The sequence below is a fragment of the Capricornis sumatraensis genome, chromosome 15, assembly GCF_032405125.1.
Source record: "Capricornis sumatraensis isolate serow.1 chromosome 15, serow.2, whole genome shotgun sequence".
Classification (NCBI taxonomy): Eukaryota; Metazoa; Chordata; class Mammalia; order Artiodactyla; family Bovidae; genus Capricornis; species Capricornis sumatraensis.
Window position 1 is genome coordinate 35384134 of NC_091083.1, and position 24956 is coordinate 35409089.

Here is a 24956-nt window from a genome sequence, read left to right on the forward strand (position 1 = left end):
TCACTTTCATCAAGAGGCACTTTAGTTCTTTGCTTTCTGCCATAAGGGTGGTGTCTTCTGCATATCTGAGGTTATTGATATTTCTCCAAGCAGTCTTGATTCCAGCTTGTGCTTGCTTCATCCAGCCCAGGTTTCTCATGATGTACTCTGCATAAAAGTTAAATAAGCAGGGTGATAATATACAGCCTTGACTTATTCCTTTCCCTGTTGGGAAGGAATAGGGAAGTTGTTGTTCCATGTCCAGTTCTAACTGTTGCTTTCTGACCTGGATACAGGTTTCTCGAGAGGCAGGTCAGGTGGTCTGGTATTCCTATCTCTTTAAGAATTTTCCAATTTGTTGTGATTCACACAAGAAACTCTTGTTATTTACCCCCTATCATACATAAAATGAGGGGCTTCCCTGGTGGTTCAGATGGTAAAGAATCCACCTGCAGTGCAGGAGACCTGGGTTCAATCCTTGGGTTAGGAAGATCTCCTGGAATAAGAAATGGAAACCCACTCCAGTATTCTTGCCTGGAAAAATTCCATGGACAGGGGATTCTGGCAGGCTGCAGTCCATGGGACTGCAAAGAGTCAAACACAACTGAGTGACTAACACTTTCACACTTTAACTTTCATACATAAAATAGCCCAGTGTGAAAATTGTTCAGGGTTTAAGATTTAGCTTTATTATTTGATCTCGTTGGGGGGAAAAGTTATTTCAAAGAAGTAAACTTACTGAAGCTTCCTTGGGCCAGTGGTTGGGATTTTGCCTTCCAGTGTATGGGGTGCAGGTTCAGTCCCTGCTTAGACAGTTGGGATCCCATGTGCCTTGCAGCCAAAAAACAAAACAAAACAAAACAGAAAGCAAAATATGAAACAGAAGCAATATTGTAACAAATTCAATAAGAACTTTAAAGATGATCCACATCAAAAAAAGTCTTGAAAAAAAACCAAAGAAATAAACTTGTATAATCAACATTTTAAGTACTGGGATGATCCAACAACGGAAAAACAAATAGTACCCAACATCAGTTTTGCTCTGTAGGCAGTAAATATTTCTTTGTGAATATGTAGCAAAAAAAATGGGGATCCACTAAATGCCAAGGATAAACACATGAGGTTGTGAGGGACTATCTACTTGTCATACTCGAGTAATCCTAATTTAATTTTATGTTTTTCTCCAAAGGAAGTCCATCAGCAGAACCAGGAAAAAGCTGTGTGTCACTTAATCCTGGAAAAAATGCTAAATGGGAGAATCTAGAGTGTGTTCAGAAACTAGGCTATATTTGTAAAAAAGGCAACACCACCTTAAATCCTTTTGTTATCCCCTCAGGTAAGTGATCTACTTGATCTGAAGTACATAGAACAATTTAGAGATCAAATGACAGCCTAGTCCTAATGGTTGGCAGTGACAGGTTTGGTTGATCATTTACTTAATGATATTCCCGCAAATGTCTTTGTGTTGGTTGCTAACGTTTCCAGAGTGTTCTCAAGTGTTCCAGCAGGAGCAAAACCACTAATAAAAAAATTTTAATAAGTAAGTAATTTTTAATAAAAATTTTATCTTCACAGCTGCCCTAGCTGGTAGGTATTATTATTCATGTGTTTTCAGTGAGGAAAAAGATATTCATAGGCTATAAATAAATATGTTTGTAATTATTTTTGTCAGCTTATAATACACTTTGCTCTACTTTTGTCACTTAATAACAATTTTGGGTGTTATTCCTTCTGGTACATAAATAATTTCTATGTTCATTTTTATGGTTGTACATTAGCCATTGCAGGAAGAGACCATATTTTTTTTGACTAGTCCTCTCTTAATGGAGCTTTAGTTTACTTCCAATTTTTTATTATTATAAGCAATGCTACAGTGAATAATTTTATACCTATGTGGTTTCACGTGTCTCATTATTCCTAGAAGTGGAATTGCTGAAGCAGAGTGTAGGTGTGTTTGGAACTTTAATGGATACAAATGTGGTAGAGATTGACAACGGATATAGATGAAGGTCCCATTATTGGGTTCGATTATATTTTACAGGTCCACCCTTATAACTGTGGGCATGCCTTAGAGAGACTTCAGTAATTTTTATATTTGATCTCCTCTCTTCCTTCCATATGATAGATAGTATAATCCTCCCTCTTGGAAGAGCTCATATAATTCTCCTTCAGAAGATTTGGAATTGCCACTTTGGGAAAGAGGAGAATGGTGGTTTTATCATCCCTGGTATAGTAGGCAGAATTCTATAACTTGACTTTGTTCCTTAACCCTCCAGTTATAGTTTCCTACCTATTAGGTAGAAATACTAATAATACTTGTTCTCCTTGTGAATACTTGTTTATATTGTCAAGCACTCAGGTCATTATTCTTGTATCTCTACGAGGCCTGTTACCGAACCAAACTTGGGTCTGCTAGCCCATGCACGGTAAAGCCAATCTACTGACATTAGGTTGCTGTGAAGGAAAGTGCAGTGTTTATTGCAGGTGACAAGCAAGGAGTCCAGGGCAGCTAGTGTGCAAAACACTTAAATCCTCAATATGTTTCAGCAAAGCATTTTTATTTATTTGTTTACATTGGAGTATAATTGCTTTACAATGTTGTGTTAGTTTCTGCTGCACAACAAAGTGAATTGGCTATATATATACATATATCCCATCCCTCTTGAGTCTGTTTTCCGTTGTCAACCCCCTGCCCCTCCAATCCTACCCCTCTAGATCATCACAGAGCGCTGAGCTGAGCCTCCTGTGCTATACAGCAGGTCAGCAAAACATTTTTAAAGGCCAGGTAAGGGAGGTGGATTGCAGGGTGTGTGATAAGCTCGGGTACAGTTCTCTTATTGGTTGATGGTGAGGTATCAGGGCAGGGTCACAGGGGTTAATATTATCAATCCTTGGGCACCAACAGGTCTGAGGGCTACATGCCCATGATAATCAAGTAGTTCATTTCTTTCATTTGGTGGTGGTTTTAGCATCTGTAAAACAACTCATTAAACACTCAGAAGGCACTGTTATCTAGGTATTTCAGAGAGGAGTTACAGCTGAGGATGCGGGAAAGGGGTCTGTCGAAGACCCCTTAAAGTCCTGCTAGGTTACATGCCTTACTTGTTAACTTTCACTTTCCATTAGTTTTTAAATTTCTCTGTACTTCCTGGATTAGCATTCTGTCTTATTTATACACTCAAATAAGCCTGAGTTTGAAAACACAAGCAGTTAGGATTATGAAGCACACGCAGTTGATGACCTCTTGGGCAAGAGTTCCACCTCCTGTACTATTTGTCCTTGCAATGCCCCCCTGTTCATCATGATCCCTGGGTCTCTGGAGCTGTGCTGTCCAGTTCAGTAGCCTCTAACCACATGTGATCTCTGAACACATGAAATACAGCTGGTTCCAATAGAGTTATGCTATAGGTGTAAAATATGCACTGGATTTCCAAGACATAGCATGACAAAAAAAGCTAACTACCTCATTATTTTTAATTGATTATATGATAATGTTTTGAATATATTGGGTTAAATAAGATATATTTAAAATGAAAGCTACCTGTTTCTCTTGACTTGGCAACTAGCAAATTTAGAATTCCATAGGTGGCTTCCATTTGTGGATTTTATTATGCCTCAATCAGATAGCATTGCTCTAGAGAAACAAGCCATCTTTTGTGGCTGCCCCAGGGAACCCCTCTTCATTGGTTGTTCTCATATTTTTTAATATTTTAGAAGTTTATCTGTTTAGTTTTTGAAGCCCTTAGAATACACTGGCATTATTTTCAGCTTCTTGGGCAGCAAAATTAAAATATCCCACCAGAGGGCTCCAGAGAAATACTAAACTTTTTTTTTCTTGGTAACTACTGGAACTGTATAGAAGGAATATTTTCTTAAAATATGCATTTTTTAATGCAGACATAAAGAACAGACTTGTGGATATGGGGTGAAAGGGAACGAGAGAGTGGGATGAATTGACAGTCGCACCGACACATGTACCGTGCGTGAAATAGCTAGTGGGAAGCTACTGCATAGCACACGGAGCTTAGTTCGGTGCTCTGTGATGACCTAGGGGATGGGATGAGGGTAGTGGGAGGTCCAAGAGGCAGGGAATGTATGTATACATATAGCTGATTCCCACTGTTGTATAGCAAAGATAAATACAATATTGTAAATCAATTATATTCTAATTAAAAATGAACATATGCATTTTTCTATTATAATAATACAGTGTTTGAATATCAGGACTGCTATTTACTTGAATGATGATTGTACACAAAATCTTGAGCTTATACAAAGGTGATGCAAACAGTCCCAGACTTTGAGAGAATATTGGACCAATGCATCAAACAAATAACAAAGATACCTTATATTGAAACTTTACTAAGGCAGCACATTTGAGAATATTTCATATCAAACTTAAACATAGAGATTGACATTTATTTGACAATATAATTCCTCTTTAAGCAGGATATATTGCTCAGTTGCTCTCTAAAATAGTATCCATAAAATGGTAATAATAAGCTTTGTGTATTAAATATAACTTCAATTATTTTCCTGACAAATATTCATCACATTTATTCTGTGCCAGGCCCTATGTCATTTTAGGACATATGGGGACAAATGAAGTGAGTCTCCTGGCTTCAGATGTCGTTGCTGTCCCTTCCCCCACTCATTACTATTATAGTACATGTTCGTAACGTATCAATCATCAAGGTTATGAAATTTAACCCTAACTGTTAGTAGCAACAAATAGGATATTGGTCACTATTACTGATTTGATGAAATCGTCATTGTTATCATGTTTATAATTTATAGTCATATTATCTCAAATGTTTCCCAGTGCAGAAGAACACAGTAAGGATGGGTAGTTTAATATTAGTATTAATATTATTTACAATTTTATATATATATGGATAGTTTGGTTCACATGATGTGATTTGCTCATGGCAAATTCAGATTTTGGCTGAAAGACTTCGGAATTGAAATCCTTGTGATTTCTGCAATGTGTCATCTTTTGGGAGAAAGTCAGTGGCAGTGAGTTGGTTCAGAGGCACAGGTGGCCAGCTCACACTACCATGGTTTCAGAAGCTCCTTGGTGACCCCTCTACATCCTACCCATTCTGTGCCCTGTGTCAATACATTTTTCTCCTGATTGCATTATGAGTTTTGCCCTCCTCTGAGGAATGAATGGCTCCCTAATGTCCATAGAATAGAAGTAAATTGAAATCTTTTTTGAAAGATTTATTTATTTGACTGCATTGGGTCTCAGTTGCAGCATGCAAAATCTTTGTTGCAGAGCACAGACTGTCTAGTTGTGGCACACAGGCTTAGTTGCCCCGTGGCATGTGGGATCTTAGTTCCCCAACCAGGGATCAAACCCATGTCCCCTGCATTGCAAGGCAGATTCTTAACCACTGAACCACCAGGGAAGTCCCCTTGAAATCTATATTTATAGGACATGGTTAGGACAGGTCTGCTGATGATAAAATACAAAAAGAGATAATCGATTGTATCTTCATGTGGCCTTGTATACATAATTGAAAAGTAAAAGAGATTTCTCATTTGGCTTCACTTTATAGTGAAAGATGGCTTCCATATCATTTTTAGTCTAATATCAAACACATTCTTGTCTATATTTTGTGAATACCTATGCCAAAAACCAGAAAAATAACTATTAGCTGTATTTGCCTATAATAATGAGCTGTTTACTATAGAAAATGATATTAATAGAAAATATTGTTACAATTAAAACTCTTTTAAAGTGTTTTCCAAACTCTTTTTTTTCTAGAAAGTGATGTGCCTACCAACTGCCCAAGTCAGTGGTGGCCATATGCAGGTCACTGTTACAGGATTTACAGAGAGGAGAAGAAAATCCAAAGAGATGCCTTAAGAGCATGTAGGAAGGAGGGTGGTGACCTAGCAAGTATCCACAGCATTGAGGAATTTGACTTTATTATCTCTCAGCTGGGCTATGGTAAGAACTTCCATCTGTAATATGCTTGACTCTTGTCTTCCCGACTTACAATCCATCTCTGGAAAATTTAATCATAAATGTTAAATTTTATAATCTAGATAAATTCAAATTAACAATTCAATAAACTTAGTGACAAATATTAATTATGCCTAAAATATAAAAATTGCGTAGTAACTTAAAGAATTTCTATCACTGAGAGAACATTTGATTTTTTTCCTTTAACAAAGAATCAGCTAATTCATAGCTTTTAAAATATTGTTTTTCTATATAAAACCTGGATTCAGAGCAGTCTTCTTTAAATTTGTGAACAATATTTCACTTATTGGAATTTGTGTGTGTGGAGGTATTTTCTATTTTAAGGCCCATATTTTCTCTCACAGGAAAGGTCTCTAAATGAACCATCTCATCCTTTGGAGTTTATTTTCTCTGTCAATCTAGCTGATGCTGCTAGAATGATGAGCAGAAAAATCAAGAAGATGTTTGATTGGAGTGGTTAGATAGTGGCCTAAATCTTTTGAAGTAGTTCATATATCCACTTTAAGACTATAATCTAAGAGATACAGAGAAAATGTAGAAAATATAGAAAACTAACATATTGTACAGTTTAAAAAAAATTGGCTCTATCAGAAACAGTTGAAAAGTGGATAAAGGAGTTGGGAATGCTTATCCTGAAGAGGAGGAGGGTGAAGAAGGATGTAATAATGATGGACACCCCGTGGTACTTGCTGATTAAATGATGATCATTTTCTTCTTCCACTGATGAGACTGCTGAATAGCTGGACCTGTTCATTTCCAGAGAGAAAAACAAGAGGAAATGGATGATAGTGATGCTGGGAATGCTTCCTGACACTTACTGTATGAAAATTGATAGGAGTGGGGGTAGGGGAGAAGAAAAAAACAATGAACAAACAGATGAGATAAATTAGTCTCCGACAAGTACAAAAGATCCCCAGCACTGCTGCTGTTAGTGCTTGGCTGAATGGAATCCCTCCTCTGCTCACCTCACTGAGTTTAGTAGGGTGATGATGACGTTCGACTAACTCGTAAATTTCTTGATTACTCTGGAACACCTAGACTAAGCAATAATAATGTAATCAAAACCAAGATATCTGGATAATATCATGACATAGATGGCATGATGCTTATAGTAGGTGATAAACTTTTCAAGTGAGTCAGTGGAAAACAGTTTAAGAGGCTATAGGGCTAATGTGCAGATTTTCTCTATTTTATATAATATGGTCTATTATAAAGGAGAACCTTATATATTTGTTGCTGTAGTTATTTTGAATTTGGATGAGGAAGATTGCTTTTAAATTCAGCTAGAGGATTAGTAAATTTTCACTGGAGAAACCTTCCCTTTTTATTATTGATAAAGATTTATTTCTTTCAAAGCAAGCAAATAATATTAATAAAAAATAAGTAATAAAGTTAAAATTAGTGTTTCTTTTCCTAAAATGTCAAACTTTCCAACTACACTTTAATTAAAAATTCCCTCCTTAACCTCTGAAAGAAATTTTTTTCTGACTCAAAAACCTGGAAAACCTTTTTAAGCTAGTTGAGACAATATCTTCCATGTTAATCATGGAAATACAGTGGATAAGTTGGAACCTACACATATAAACTTTGACTCCATTAACTAAGACAGTTTACTTGACAAATTTACAAAAACTTTGTCTAACAATTTTATGCTCACATCTTATATATTTCTATATGATCAAGTTTGTACGTATGAACTACAAAAGCTAGATGGGAGAACAGTTTAGTGAGAAAAATGTTTATTGGACCCTCTTATCACTCTGTTATAACTGTGGGACTTGAGAGTTTAGGTTTTCGTTGATCTTGAACCTAAAAACCTTGAGGAGTTACATGAGGTCATTTTGGAGCCTATATTTGCTACTCACAGTTCATGATCTGCCAAATTAAGTGAAAGGAAAAGGGATCATCTTGGCAAAGCCATTCATGCTCATAGTGCTGGAAACATCTGCTGGGGCTGACAATGGGCCAGCCAGGGACTTCTCCAAAAGCAAAGTTGAGTGACAGCTTTTAGGAGGAAGAGACTACACCATTTAGGGAAATTCCTATAAGATGTAGCATATTTCTCATTTTCTACTATAAATGCAACATCTTTATAATCTGTTGACAAGTAATTTTATTTAACTGTTTAAAGAACATATATCAAGCTTCCATGATGGAATTCCACGGAGGTAACTTAAGCACATGTTGAATTGTGTATGCCTCCAATTTTTAAAAATGTGAAAATGTGTATGATTTTAGCTGTGAGATTGCAGGCCTTCAATTTTATCCCATTTATGCTTATGCTATTTAGAACTTTTAGAATTACAATTCCTGATAAAATCAATGATGCTTTTCATAGAATTTCAGAACAGAATGATTACCTTTTATATCTATACCTGGTAGTTTTTTATTTTAACTTTTGTTTGTTTGGGTTTTTCTGGTATTTTGTGGTGACAATGATGATGGATTCATTTATTTATAGACTAATAAGTGCTAAATGCGAAGAGAGTCCATTTATTCAGTTGATATATCTTCTCACTGTATGGATCATTTTAACTTCTATTACAGTGATTAAGCTTTAACAGAAATACCTAGATTTTCTTGATAACAACCTTGTTAGTAAAATAGAAGTGGTTTTTAAAGTTTTTATTTTAAAACCTTCATTATCCTAAGATTTAATAGTAGTCAAATAGATTTATGTATAAATAAACTACATATTTCCAGCACCATGAGTTTGATTGATTATAGTAAATTATTTATAACAAAAAAAGTTTCACAAAATAGAGGGTAATGATAGATCTACTTCAGTTTCATTTTAACAACTCTCAGGAGATTAAATCTGCAGTAGCACACACACACAAAAAGAGTACAGTCACCTTCACAATGTGAAGAATACATTACATATTTTAAACTAAAACTGACAACACAAAAGGTCATTGACATCTCAGGCTACAGAGCTAGATCCATTTAACATGCAAGGGGATGGAATATTATGATAGTTGTAACATCAAGGGAGTCGTTGATAAAGAAGGGGCCTTCCTTTCCTGATAACCTTTTGATCTTTGGAAAGAAAACTTTGTGTAAATTGCTTCTGTGCTTTTCTTCCTGTTTAGAGCCAAGTGATGAGTTATGGATTGGCTTAAACGACATCAAGATTCAAATGTACTTTGAATGGAGTGATGGCACCCCTGTAACTTTTACCAAATGGCTTCGTGGAGAACCAAGTCATGAAAACAACAGGCAGGAAGACTGTGCAGTGATGAAAGGCAAAGTAAGACACTTTTAATTACTGGTATCGAGCAAAAGCCACAGGAAAATTTTCCTTTTGCCCCACTTATTATATATCATTGTTTCCATTGTTTCTATCCTAATGAGTTGACATAGATCAAAGTTGAACTCGAATTCAGATTCAGTCTCTTGAGTCTCTTGGCCAAGTCATTTTCAAGAAGACCAGAAAAGCAGCAGATAAACTGTCATTTCAAAGATGAAATTAGCCAATACGAATGCTCATATTGTTTGTGTTTGGTTCTAAATCATGCCATATGATTATATGGCTTGATTAAACAATTTTCAGAACTTTGATTCTGCTTTCAACTGGTTGCTCCGAGTGGATGTAGACCTGGTTAGATCTACTCTGGGTCCTACAACCTTGAGTCTGTGCTTGGAGAGCTACTTTTGTTATTTTAGGTTACACAGAAGTGTCAACTATGAAACGATGCTTCCATGTTGGAAATCAGGCAGTTTAGCTATGAAGTATATCATCAACTTATTTTTTGTTAATAGACAATGAACATGGTGAGTAAGAGGCTGGGTTTTAATGCAAAACATTTCCTTGTTTGTAAAATGAGTATAATTGTACCCAGCTCACATGGTGGGTATAAAGATTAAATGGGTTAACACATATAATGTGCACTGTTCCTGGCCCAAACTTGCTGTTCAATAAGTATTAGTTACAGTTTTTGTCATTGTGGTTGGTTTCACAGTGAAAAATTGAAAGCTTAAGGAAAGAATATGTATTAATTATTGAAAGAATAGGCAGAAGAGTGTCCTGGGAAGAGGAAACCAGAGAGCTTTGTTCTTGTTGAGAACTCAAAAGACAGTATGGCTGAAAGCATGGAGTGAGAGGTGGAGAGGTGGGTAGGAAAAGTACTGGCAATGAGAAAACATGCATTAACCTAGGAGCAGCCAAACCAAATCTGCAGTCTGTAAATATTATGCTGGCTGAAGAGCTGAGTACCAGATTGTAGTGGCTGAGACTGAGTGAGATGAGAGGATTAAGTCAAAGAGTACAAAAAACCACTTTTCAAGGTGTTTAGCAGTTGAGGGAAGGGGGTGAGCACTCATTTAAGGTGAAATCTCTAGGGAAGGTGGAAAAGGTAGAATTCGAAGCAGAATGAAAGATGTCACCTTAAGTTCATAGAGGACCCTCATCAATAGAAATAGGAAGAAGGGAGGGAAGGATACTGTTTTCAGGTTGGGTGTGTTGCACGGGAGTGTTCTTTCTGCAAGGCTTTATGTGTACTCAGTGGGACTTCCCCGGTGGCCCAGCAGTTAAGACTCCAGGTTTTCACTGCAAGGGAGCTTGGGTTCAATCCCTGGTCAGGGAAATAAGATCCTGCATACTACATGGTTTGGCCAAAAATAAATAAATAAATAAATGTATTCAGTTAACTTGAAAACAGCTGCTGGTAGGGATGGATGAGGAGGCTGTGTGCAAACCTTCTGTTGAACCATCACTTAAGGGCTTATGAGCATTTTTAATTTCTCTCTAGGTCTCTCTCCATTGTGACCTGACAGTGAAGATATAAAAACAAACTGTGGCTACGGTTTCTTCCTACATCTTTGTCAGTTCAGTTCAGTTGCTCAGTTGTGTCCTACTCTTTGTGACCCCAGGGACTGCAACACACCAGGCCTCCCTGTCCATCACCAACTCCTGGAGTTTACTCTAACTCATGTCCACTGAATCAGTGATGCCATCCAACTATCTTATCCTCTGTCGTCCCCTTCTCCTCCTGCCTTCAATCTTTCCCAGCATTAGGGTCTTTTCAAATGAGTCAATTCTTGGCATCAGGTGGCCAAAGTATCGGAGTTTCACCTTCAGGATCAGTCCTTCCAATGAATATTCAGGACTGATTCCCTTTAAGATGGACTGGTTGGATCTCCCTGCTGTCCGAGGGACTCTCGAGAGTCTTCTCCAATACCACAGTTCACAAGCATCAATTCTTTGGTGCTCAGCTTTCTTTATAGTCCAACTCTCACATCCATACATGACTACTGGAAAAACCATAGCTTTGACTAGATGGACCTTTGTTGGCAAAGTAATATCTCTCCGTTTAAATATGCTGTCTAGGTTGGTCATAACTTTTCTTCCAAGGAACAAGTGTCTTTTAATTTCCTGGCTTCAGTCACCATCTGCAATGCTTTTGGAGCCCAAAAAAGTAAAGTCTGTCACTGTTTCCATTGTTTCCCCATCTATTTGCCATGAAGTGACGGGACCGGATGCCATGATCTTAGTTTTCTGAATGTTGAGTTTTAAACCAACTTTTTCACTGTTCTCTTTCACTTTCATCAAGAGGCTCTTTAGTTCTTCTTAACTTTCTGCCATAAGGGTGGTGTCATCTGTATATTTGAGGTTATTGATATTTCTTCCAGCAATCTTGATTTGGCTACATCTTTATAGCCAAAGTCAAATTTACGGTTTCCTGGTAAAATATCCACTTACTTTTCCTCTTCATAGATGCCTTTTTCTCTTAATAACCTTGAATCTTTGTTTCCCTTTTCAGAGGCACAATTATAAAAAATAGCATCAAGATCAAAGAACTGATAATCATTAAGATTTTTTTCCCCCTTGCTTCCTGCAGGATGGGTACTGGGCAGATCGGGCATGCGAACGGCCTCTTGGTTACATCTGTAAGATGAAATCACAAGCCCAAACTCCAGGAGTAGTGGAAGTAGAAGCAGGCTGCCAGAAAGTGAGTATAGAATGCACCCCATGGTTTCAGATCAGCAAAGTCGATGTGATAGACTTAGCTTATTTTTGTCTGTGAAAGTACTTAATTGTCATAGTAGCCAAATGCTTCAGCTTCAAGGTATTGCTAATCTTTGACCCAGTGGATTGTCAAGGACATCTCTAGTGGATAACCTTAAGTTGTAGACAGCAAGTGATCCTTAGTTATTTTTTCCATTTTTAATATTTCTGGTGACCTTGTTTTTGGTGGGGATTCATCTCTGTACATCTCTGAGGATCTAGAAGGCAGGAGGTCTACACTCCAGCTGGTAGTAGCTAGTAGTAATTCAACTAAGCCAGGTCAAGCCATGCAATCCTATTGTGCTTTAATCTCACCTGCACCGTGGTTAGTAATACCTCCTAGCAAGTCTTATCTTTCTTTGAGGTTAAAGGAGATTATTTCTGTGAAACAGTTTCTGAAAACGCAAAGAAGCTACAAAAACACAGGGTGTATGGCTATCATTTTCCTGTTTGATTGCTGACTTGTCCATCTTCCTCTTTTTTCCTTTCTCACTTCTCTTGGATAAAAATAAAATAACAACTGATTTTCTGTCCAAGAGTATCACATTATGATCAAATCATCTTATAACAAACACCAGAATTCATTAAACATAATTGAGTACTATACCATTAAACCATAAAGAAAAATAGGGCAGACACAGAAAATCACAGATATTGAGAGATAGAAAAAGTATCTTAGTAACTATTGAAAACCCCCATTTAAATTTTGCATTCTGGAAATTTCAGCCAGAGAAGTGATAGCTTTTTCAAGTCACAGAGAGGGAAGTTAAGAACCCAAGTCTCCTGCCAAGTTCTTAGACTTTCACTGCTGGTTTCACTACCAGTACACTTAGATATTCTTTACTTAATCATGTGCATATACAGGAGATTGTCTATTATTGTAACTTTCTGTAATTAATAAACCAATCCTTAAATTTTATTGAAGTGAAGTGAAGTGAAAGTAGCCCAGTCATATCCAACTGTTTGTGATGCCATTGACTGTAGCCTGCCAGATTCCTCTGTCCATGGAATTCTCCAGGCAAGAATACTGGAGTGGGTTGCCATTCCCTTCTCCAGGGAATCTTCCTGACTCAGGGACTGAACCTGGGTCTCCCACATTGTGGGCAGATCTTTACTGTCTGAGCCACCAGGAAAGTAAATTTTATTACTTCTATGCAATCAAAATTTTATATATATATATTTTTTTTTTCTATTAACTGTCTACAATTGCTGATAAAATCCAATTTAATCATTAGGTTGGTAATCAGAAAAGGAAGAAAGTATCAGCCAATTGTTTGTTGAGTGTGGTTATTTTGCTTTTGATAGTCTTAAAACATAAATTTTGTTGTTTAGTTGCCAAGCCCCATGTCTGATTCTTTTGTGATCTCATGGACTGTAGCCCACCAAGTTCCTCTGTCCATGGGATTTCCCAGGCAAGAATACTGGAGTGGGTTGCCATTTCCTTCTCCAAGGGATGTTCCTGATTCATGGATTGAACCCAACTCTCCCTCATTGGCAGATGGATTCCTTACCACTGAGCCACCGGGGAAGCCCTAAAAGATAAATATTACATTTCTAATTAGACAGGAGAGGAAGCAAAGACTTAGAGATATTAATTTGGCAAGTTTTTAAAAACACATGCTTTAGGCAGTGGTTTCCTCAAATCATTGGGAAGACTAGAAAAAAAATCCGCTTGCTGGCAAAAGAAGATAACAGAGAGGTTTATTTATTTATTTTTTTTATGTCTGAGCCTGAGTACTTGGTGTTTTGGGAGTATTTCTGAGAGTTCAAAACTACAGACCTTCTATGATCAAGATCTGGGATTCAGTTTGCAATTCCTTGCTGTCTCTGCGGGAAACCTTGATTTAAGAAATTAACATGAGGTGGTCCTGAGTTGCTAATATTCCTGGATGTCTGATAGATGCACGTGTAAATCCTCTTCAGAAGACCCCGTCTCCAGGCTGATTGAGAATTCCACAGATGAGTTTGAAATCCAAAATTATAAAACATACCACCATGAGCTTTAGTTAGTGGAATGAATGGATGTGACATTAAAGTGAATGGTTTTTTAAAATGTTTATGAGAAGTAAAAGGTGGAATTGAAACCATGGACCAGATACCACGTATTATGTGGGACTTCTTTATGATTCAATTCTAAATATGTTTTGTTTCCATTAAGATTCTTTGATCTGTGAACTGGGGGTGTGTGTGTGTGTTTTCATGGTGGTGGAAGTTTTGGTGGCAGTAACGGGAGTTTTGTGTTTTAGTTTCTAAATAATTGGGAGGTACTATTGATTTTCATTCCACTGCATTGTGCTCATATAAAGTTTTTGTTGTTGTTGTTGATATTTTCTTCATTATCTAGTTCATAATCAGTTTTTCTAAATATTCCGTCTATGCTTGAACACAATGATCTTTGATCTAGGGGTTCAGGGGTCTATATATGGTAACTAGACAAAACTTGGGATGATCCCCTGGAGTAGAAAATAGTAACCCACGCCAGTATTCTTGCCTGGAAAATTCCATGGACAGGGGAGACTGGCAGGCTACAGACCATGGGATCTCAAAGAGTCAGACATGACTGAATGAGCACTGATAAAACTTAGCAAATATATTATCCAGATATTCTGTATTACTAATATTTTATCTGTTTGACATAATATTCTTATTGTGATTCTATCAAGTTTTGTCTTATATACTTTGATATGTATTTATATCTTTCTGGAGAATCAGTTCTTTAATTATGCAGTTATTTTCTTCATTCATAATAATGTTTTTTACCATAAAGTCAATTTTAAATAATATTAATTTTGCCACAGAAGCTATCTTTTGTTTGGTGTTTCCCCAGAATCCTGTTTTCCAACTGATTGCTTTTAATCATTCTATGTAGCTGTAGTTTAAGAATGGCTCTTGTAAATGAATATCTGCATTTTCATTTTAATCTAATTTGAGAAACTCTGGCTTTTAACTGGTGAAAACATGAGCTTAGATCTGTTTTGCATACCAATCTATTTGGATTTGTTCCTACCATATTATTATGTGCTTTATTTTGTTTACCATTCTGCTTTCTTTCTTTTTTTCTCTTTTTGTGCATAACATTGGTTCACATTGGTTCTATTGAATATATTTTCCCCCTTTTCCTCCTCTGAAAAGAGTGAAAGTTGCCCACTTGTGTCAGACTCTTTGAGACTCCATGGACTGTGGCTTGCCAGGCTCCTCTGTCCATGAAATTCTCCAGGGAAGAGTACTGGAGTGGGTAGCCATTCTCTTCTCCAGGGGCTCGTCCCAACCCAGGGATCAAATCCAGGTCTCACATGCTGCAGGCAGATTCTTTACAATCTGAGCCCCCAGGGAAGCCCCCTTTTGGAAATTATACATTTTTACTCCTTTTTTTTTCAAAATGGTTTATCTTATACCTTTAACATGCATTCTTGTCTTGAAGTTAACCAGTCTCTTTCTCTGCCTCCTGAACAAAATGAATGTTATTATTCCACTAATAATTCAGAGTTTTTTAAAATTTGAAATAATGTTAGACTCACGAGAAGTTACAAAAAAAAAAAAGGAATACTGAGAAGTCCCCTCTGTCATCCACTTGACTTCTGCCAATGATAGCGTCTTATCTAACCAGAGTACATGATGACAACAGGTGGTTGGCATGGATACAATATTGTTAACTAAACTACAGATCTTGTTACTATTCCATTCTTTAGCTTCCCACTTCTAATTAGTTATCTTTGCTATTTGTCCAGGCAGTTAGATCTGGATTTGCTGACATTATTGACTTCTTTGCTCAGTGTAGACTTTTAGCTCACTTACCCCTCTTGACTTTACTTTCTTGCCAAAGTTAATCTTTCAGAAGTTCTTTTCATTGGGATTTGGGAGTCTAAAACTCTCTGTCTGTGTTTGAAAATGTCTTGAATTCATCTTCCCTCTGCATAGTAATTTAGGTAAGTCATTTTAGAATTCTAGATTGACAGCTGTTTTCTGAAAGCAACTATACATATTATTTCATTTTCTCCTGACCTTTATTTTTGCCACTGGAATTCCTGTTAAACTAATTCTTTTTCTTTTTTTATTTTAAAAAAGTGGATAATCTGTATTTTTTCTCTGATTGATTTTAAGATTTTTCTCATTGTCTCTGTAAGTATAATGTGGTGAGATTTGGATTTGCTTTATTAGTTCCATTTGGTGTGGAGTATCTCTTCATTTTGAGGATTTGTATCTTTCCATTCTTGAAAATTACTCGTCATTCATTCTATTCAGTGCTTCTCAAACTTCTCTCAGGATGCTTTTCAACCTCATTCACCATATGTGCATGCTCAGTTGCGTCAGTCATGTCTCCTGCATCTCTGGCACTGCAGGCATATTCTTTAATGCTGGGCCACTGGGGAAGCCCTCTGTATCTTCTATGTTTTCTATCAATATGATTTTAAACATCCTTTCATAGTCTCATCTCTCTTCCATGTTCAGTCAGCTAACTAATCTTTCTGAAACCACATTTTCTGTGCTTTATCTGGCCATTGAGTTTTTAACTTCTTATTTTTCTTTTCTAGAAATTGTTTTTTTTGTGTGTAATCAAATCCTGTTTTTCTTTGTGTAATCAAATCCTAGTATTTTGATCTTTCCTCATTGGTTATGTTTCTTCCTTTGTCACTTAAATCACCATAACATGCTTCTTTTCCACTTGGTTTTATTATGTTAAACTGTTGACTCTCCCTTAAAGGAGACATTTTTCTTACATGGTTTATAATTTTTGGTTGTGAATTAGTTCACCGTCCCATCTCCCCCTACCCTCAAATGTTATAGTCTTACATGACCTGGGTTATGGAAATATTTCTGTTATGTGATTTTGCATTTTAATTCTCAAAGCACCTGCAAGATTCTCCTTTTGTGTACTTTATTTTTCATGTTTTGACTATGGAGTCTCATACAGTATGGATAGTGTAAAGTTAGGACTGGCACCCAGCTGTGGCCCAGACTAGGTATTTGTTTTCAGCAGAATTTTTTTCTTCCTGCTTTCAAATCCCCAAGCAAGTGACAAGGATCTCTTAATTTCCTGTTTTTAAGGGAGGTGTTTTCTTGCTCTCCTTTCACAGAGGGGCTACCATGAGTGGGTATCATCTTTACACAAGGACTTCAGCTCTATGGGCTTCCCTGATGGCTCAGTGGTAGAGAACCCGCCTGCCAATGCAGGAGATATGGGTTTAATCCCTAGGTTGGGAGGATCCCCCAGAGAAGGAAATGGCAACCCATTCCAGTATTCTTGCCTGGGAAATCCCATGGACAGAGGAGCCTGGCCAGGCTACAGTCCACAGGATCATAGAAGAATCAGATATAACTTAAGTAACTAAACAACAACAATCAGTTCTATCTCCCTGCCTCAGGTGAGCCGATGGCCCAATATCCTAATCTGTATGAACAGTAAAACCCTAATCCATAAACTTCAGGACCTTAATCTTGGTCTAAAATATGACTGGGCAACTACAGTCTCAGTTTGTACATTTTCTATTCCAACTTTTTCGTTTTCTAGTACTTATTTTTGAACCTGAAGATTTGTCCTTCTTTCTCTCAAATTCTAGTGTGGATTTTCTGTTTATTGCCATGTTTTTATCTAGCATTTCTGTGTGTTTGAATTGTGAGAGAGGAAGCATGTCAAATTATGATGCCAGGAGTTTGATAAGAACTAACTTTTGACCAGATGGCACAGCTTTGTACTCACCATCTACTGCTGTCTTCAGTAGGTGACTAGGCTTGTTATTCTGCAAATTAGTTCCTATGGCTTCCTATTCTAAAACTGATAACTTAGCCATTTCATTCAGTTTCTCTGGTAAACATTTCACAAATCGTTTTTGTTGAAAATTGCATCAGAATGGAAAGAATGACTCCCCTCACCCCCATTTTGTATCATAATTTGTCATATGAGGAACAATGCACTCTTGTTTCTTTATTCACATAAATTGTTTTCATTGCATATCAAGTTACTGATATTTGTGTTATTTACATGCTTCTATTGTTTATCAATTTGTGTTTCAAGATATAAAAATTATTTAAATAATATTATGTAATAAATATGCATGATATTCTGCTTGATAATATTAATAGGGGTGGAAAAGGCATGGATTCTACTGCTATTTGATTGGACACACACTTTCAACATTTACAGAAGCAAACCAGACCTGTGTAAGTGAGAAGGCTTACCTAACAACTGTTGAAGACAGGTATGCAACTATTCTATTTAAAAAATATATATATCAAATAATGAAACATTTTCAGAAGAGTATATTAGTATGCTCTTAGTTTCTGAGTAAATTACACTGAATCTTGAAGTATGGTTTGTAAATATAGAAGCAGTAAAAATCATATTTCTATTTGGATTCTTCATTGCAAACACTAAAAAATATTTTGCTACTTTTAGTACCATAAAACAAGAACAGTTTGCTAATACTCCAGTAAATGTTGTTTATATATCTAACTTTTTTAATGCAGTAGATCTCAAAGTTTTTAAAGCAAAGAAAGTAAGGAAAATTTATCATCTCAAGAAATCAAACATTCTATTTTTACTACCACCTCCAACATAAAAAAAGGCAGACAGGAGCTTCCCTTGGCAGTGCAGTGGGGGTGGGAGGGAGCAGAGAGATTTTCTAGGCTTACTAGACTAGTAGGTCTGGAAAAAGATGTGGACATAGAGAATTTTATGTAACCTTTAACTTCCAGTGTTCCATCCTTCTTTGAGATTTCAGTATTTATTTTTCTCCTACTTTTTTCAAGAAACTTAAAAGAAATTTAATTTTTTAATTGTCCATTTGATTTGGAGTAAACTGGTAAAAATTACTGAATTTTAATACAGTAAGTTATATTTATTGGTCTTTCAAAGCAGGCCCAATAATCTCTAGAAGATGCAACTGATATTAAAATTCTTTGATAAAATGAAAGACATCATAGACTTCATAGAATTCATATAGTCTTTATTAAAAAACTTATATTTCAACATTCTTACTTGATGTATAATTAAATGTCTGATACATTGCTCACCTCTGAAAATCAGAACATAGATAAGTTTTATCTGATGACCTGGAAGTAAGCTACACATTTTTCAGTACCTTGGGAACATGTTCTGGTCTATCTTATCGGTCTTTGAGTCTACTGGAGCATGGATGTCCCTAGATTTTCTCTTTTAGGTTTGCTTTTTGTGTGTGTGTTTTCTGTGATATTTGTGTTCAGGAACTCCCTAACTCTGTGGTTCAACTTAGTGTTTAGGCATTTAAGAAAAATCGAGTTTCTTATTTTTATTTTTTATTTTTTGGTTTGTTCAGTTTAGGGAATGAAATTATTCAGACTAGGGTCAAACCAATCTTCTATTATTGTGTTTTTCTCTCCATTTCCTCTCTGCTCTTGCTAGAGCCATCTACAACTCCCTTGTTCCTAGAAATGTTGAACATCACTTTTCTTTTGCTCCAAAGAGAGACTCTTCTGAGTATGCTGCTGTGTCACTGTTATTTATCAATTAAGACAAATTTTGTTTGCCTTACTAACACAGTGTATTATTACCAGATGACGCCATATATAAAGATGAAATCCAGAAGGAGAAAAAATACTGGAGCTTGTGATTCTGCTCCCAGTTCTTTCTAGAGATTGAATCTCTAGTTCTCTATACTTCTTGATAATTTTCTCTGTTGTTTCAGAGCTGAGAAATGGAAATGAAATCGAGGGGAAAATCGACACAGATTTTCTAATTGTATTATCTTTAATAATGATGCAGCCTCTCCACTTACTTCACCAAGAATTGTGTAGAGCATCTGAAATATTTGAAAAGTGAACTGATTTTCAAACATTGTATTTTAAAAGACAACAGGATAAGCAGAGGGACTGATGAGAAATAGAGAGAAATAGTTTGGGTACATTTGAATGATTTTATTCTATCATCCGTATGATACTTTTCCTTCATAAGATCACATTTCCTTAGCGAAAATTTGCATAATTTAAATGACAAGTAGATAGGACATAATAGGTTTGATTTGCCAACTAAATGATAGCACAGGCATACAACTGAGATGTTTTTCGTGTGGATATTTAGAAAAATTCACTTTTTTCCTAAAATTTAGTTAAATTTTTTTTAAGATATGAACAAGCCTTTCTGACTAGTTTGGTTGGATTGAGGCCTGAAAGATATTTTTGGATAGGACTTTCCGATGTACAACAAAAAGGCACCTTTCAGTGGACCGTCGAGGAAGGCGTTCAGTTCACACACTGGAACTCGGATATGCCAGGTATGTGCAGGGCTTCCGTTTCAGGCTTCCATTCACCTCACATATCCATTTGGCCAAACCTGTGATTCCTTCATGTACCTTTCCAAATAGACTTCTGTAAATTCATTGTACTATTAAAATGTTATTATTTTTTATTTCACTCTCTTTTTTTAAAAAAAGTGTTCCCATTAGCGTGCAGTGGTCTAAGATAAAAAGGAAAGAGAAAACTCCTAGGTTATTTGGTGCCACTCCATTTGAAGTATTTATAAAATAGTGATGAAATCCTTAATGGTCAGAAAGATTCCATGGTGACCACTGGTTCACGTATTTCTGAGAACTTAAAACTGTCCTCAGGGGATATAAAACTTTCAATGTGACTGTGAACAGAAATATGACTGTGCTTCAGTGGTAGAACAAGACTGGGTGCTTATGAGGAATGTATTATTTCAGTATCTTGAATGGGCCACCCTGTTACCTCTTTACAATAAGTCCCCTACATACAAACCCTCAAGTGGCAAACTTTCAAAAGATGTGAATGTGCCTCTGGATGCCTGCTGTCGTGCTATTGTACTCTTCAAGGTACTGTACTGTAATATTAAAATTGTTTTCTTCATTTTTGTTCTTTATGTATTATTTGTGTGGAAAGTGTTATAAACTTATTATAGTACAGTACTATGTAGCCATCTGTGTTAGTTGGGTTCCTAGGCTAACTTTATTACACTTACAAACAAATTGGACTTAACAAATGCACTCTCAGAATGGAGTTTGTTTGTATGTAGGGGACTTAGTGTATACGCCTTGGATTTAGTTTTATACTTATAGAAAACCCATAAGCTAAGTTTCAGTAGCCTCCTTGTGTCGAGATGGAAACTGGCACTTGGAAAATTTACAAGCATGGATTTAGGCTAATCTTTGTAATTCCCAAATCCATGCTCTTTGCATGGAGGTCACTCTTTCTCCCTATAAATTTGTTTTTGCCTTCATTAATGAGAAGTTTCTGAAATAGACACTCAAATTATTTTTTGCTTTCTTTATGCACTGCTGCCATAGCCTATGATGTAATTCAGTATGACTGCACTCAGGAAATTCAACATCTTTAGAGCAAATGTTTCATTGTGCCTAGTTGAAAAGCTATGGAAGGAATAATAGAGCTTACGTATGCAAATTAACTAATAAGTCCAAATCTTCAGAAGTTTTTAAAATTTGTGTCCTCAGTCATCAATAAGGAAAATAGATCAGTAATTTGGATAGTGTGATTTCTGTTTAATTGATTGAACATTCTGGAAAATAGTAAGATTTAAGTTTATTTTGAAAGAACAGGGCAGTATATTAAGAGCTGAGTGCATTTTTTTTTTTTTTGAGTGGTAATTTTTACTCACCAGACAACATGCCTTAATTTCACTGGTATTGATCATTTAGCAGTAGGATACTGAGAGATTAATCTAGGAACATCCTTAAAAAATAAAAATAAATCAAACCACAGTCATAGGGAATTAGCAATCATAGAGAAAATATTTTGGGGAAAGTGTAGTTCTCTAAAACTAAACATATACTGCCTTTAAAAGTGTAATAATAAAAGATTATCTCATCTTAGCAGTAAGAAATCCTAATGTTTTTTAAGTTCTATCTTAATGCTATTTTGAAATAAACTATGAAGCTTAGTATAGTCCACATTTTATTTTATATGCTTCTTTATTCATTAAGGAATTTTAAAATGAAGATATACATGTATATGTATGAATCACTTTGCTGTATACCTGAAATTAATACAGCATTGTTAATCTACTATGCTCCAATATAAAATAAACAGAACTTTAAGGGCACAGATGAACTTATCTACAAAACAGAGTTACAGATGTAGAAAATAAAATTATGGTTACCAGGGGATAAAGCCAGGGAGGGATAAATTGGAAGATTAGGATTGACCTATACACACTACTATATATAAAATAGGTAACTAATATGGACCTGTTGTATAGCACAGAGAGCTCTACTCAATACTCTGTAATGGCCTCTATGGAAAAAAGAATCTAAAAAAGAGTGTATATAAGTGTATGTATAACTGAATCACTTTGCTGTACACTTGAACCTAACACAACAATTTAAATCAACTATATTTCAATATAAAATAAAAATTAATTTTAAAAAACAACTTCCTTGGTAAAACAAAACCCCTGTTATTTTTGTCATTATAATAGATTTTATCATACTAAAAATATTGTATTGTTATGTCTGTGTGCGGGGTGGGGGGACCCCGCCAGATATTAGAAATACAAAATGTTACCAAAACCCTGACAATTTTTTTTTTCCAGAGTTACTTTCCAATGAAGGCTTTGGGTTACCTCCTGGTGACTGTTAATTGCTTTTTATAGGGGTACAAGTTGCTTTACAATGTTGTATTCATTTCTGCTGAAAATCAAAATGAGTCAGCCATATGTATACATAGATCCCCTCTGTTTTGGATTTCCTTCCCATATAGGTCACCACAGAGCACTGAGTACAGTTACCTGTGCTATAAAGCAGGTTCTCATTAGTTATTTATTCTATACATGGTATCAATAGTGTATATATATCAATCCCAATCTCCTGACACATCCGCCTCTCCCTTCCCCCCTTGGTGTCCATATGTTTGCTCCCTACATCTATCTATGTCTCTATTTCTGCCAAACCTTGACATTTGAGATTATATTGATAATTCACTTGGAGATATAGGCCACACAAATAAAAGGCAGATAATGGTTCAGAAATAGAACAAAGCAATTGCAAAATGCTGCAGAGTGTCTCCTCTACATTTTCTTATCACATGTAGATTTTATCCCACTACTTGAGGCTCAGGTTTGAGCTCTTTTCTTTGAGCACAGCCAGGTTTCACAATCACCTGTTGTGAATTCTGCTTTGTTACCTGCAGGACGGAAAGCCGGGTGTGTTGCCATGAAGACTGGGGTTGCAGGGGGCTTGTGGGATGTCTTGAGATGTGAAGAAAAGGCAAAATTTGTGTGCAAACACTGGGCAGAAGGAGTCACTCGCCCACCAGCGCCCACAACCACCCCCGAACCCAAATGTCCAGAGGATTGGGGTGCCTCCAGTAAAACAAGCTTGTGCTTCAAAGTAAGTATCCATTGCTGAGCTCTTCAAGAATTGGGGATATGTTTCAGCCTAAAGAATCATCTAAGAAATGAAAACAAAACAAAAGCAATGTCTGGGTTGAACCTATAGAAATTCCGACATTATTGATCTGAAAGGGGACTTGGGCACTTGTTTTGAAAGAGTGCTCCTTGGATGGAAAGATAAGAACCAGCTGCATTCAGACCAACAAACATGACCAATACCATGAATAGAAGTCACACCAGCCTTCTTCACCTGCTCTGCCTTTATCACTCCTTACACTTGGCATCTTTCCTCTTTCCCATGCTTTCTGAACTCATGTTTCTTTTTCTCAATGAAAATTCCTGCCCCACCTCATGCTATCCTATGGCATCCCATTTTGGCTCTGTTCTTGGAGCTCAAGCTTTTGGCTAAGTGAATTGATAAACGAATCTGCAATCAAGCCACATGGGGATTCTAGAGAGAATATTCCTTTGTTCTTATTTAACTCCTGATTATGATGCCTGATGGAAGATGAAGGACTGTTAGGTAGGGAGTACATGGCCATTCAGCGACTCGTAAATGGCAGTTTGATATCCTGTAGTCACTTAGTACATTCCTGTGTGAGATCACCCATTTTCTCTTTATGCAATCAAGTTCACAGTGAATTAAGCATTTGGGTCTTTTTCTTTCTTGTAAATCATATTCTTTCTAGAGAAGGTTGGATTTAGCCAAATATAGCAATGTATTGGGTTAGCCAAAAAATTCATTTGGGTTTTCCTGTAGGATGTTACAGAAAAACCCAAACAAACTTTTTGGTCAACCTGATACTTAACTACCACTTAATGACATTATTCTCTAATGGCCAGTTCTCGGGACCTCTTTTATTCCATCCTTTGAGGCATATGGCTCTGGCATGTTTTGTAAGACAGTTAGACAAAGCTGATGAAGTATGAGGTTGTTTAGTCTCTGGGGGCTAATTTGGTTGGTAACTACCACTAGCAGTAACAGAGACTAATGAGCTATTTAATACAGATTAGCCAGTCCAACTTAAAGCATAATTTACATAGAAGGGAAAGTATTGGGTCAAGACTGGAGAGGATTTTATGAATGGGTTGAAAACTAATACAAAGCAAATCAAGTATTTTATTGTTGCCTCTGGAAACTTTTGAGTTATTACACAAAGGCCAGGTTCGTCCTATACACAGCCATTCACTGGAGAGTGGCAGGCTATGGAGATTTGTTGCAGGATTTCTGAGAGACAATACAGAATTCTCCAGAGCTGGGAAATGAACCAAGAGTTCCAGCAGACATTATCTGGGTAGATGTTTAACAAATTCAAATGTGTGCTTCCCTAGGAATTATGATTTTGGAGGTGCTTGGGGTAGGGTTTGTCTGAAAATATATAGACCATCTTTGTACATACTAAGTTGTGAAAATTCTTAATAAAGTTCAGCTATTAGTAAATTGATTTACAAAAATAAAATCTTCTATCACCGTCTACACAAGTTGAGGTACTCACAGAGGTCTTGGGAGTTACTGCAATGAAAAGTTGCTCAAGGCACATGTGTCCCAATAACTCAAGTACGGTCAAGGTGAAGATTGCCTCAGGTTGCTTGATGACAACTAGACAACCACAGGTCTATTGGAAACAAATTCCTTTTCTACA

The 24956-nt window shown here is 36.4% G+C and overlaps 1 protein-coding gene across 1 annotated transcript in view; it reads left to right on the top strand.

Moving 5' to 3' along the window:
* Positions 1–24956, top strand: part of MRC1 (mannose receptor C-type 1) — a 111728-nt gene that overhangs the window by 38456 nt on the left and 48316 nt on the right. The window contains exons 6-12 of the mRNA XM_068986957.1: positions 1169–1315; positions 5750–5935; positions 9064–9221; positions 11812–11922; positions 18060–18175; positions 20076–20224; positions 23112–23311. Coding sequence (XP_068843058.1) covers positions 1169–1315; positions 5750–5935; positions 9064–9221; positions 11812–11922; positions 18060–18175; positions 20076–20224; positions 23112–23311 — 1067 coding nt within the window. The remainder of the gene's footprint in view (positions 1–1168; positions 1316–5749; positions 5936–9063; positions 9222–11811; positions 11923–18059; positions 18176–20075; positions 20225–23111; positions 23312–24956) is intronic.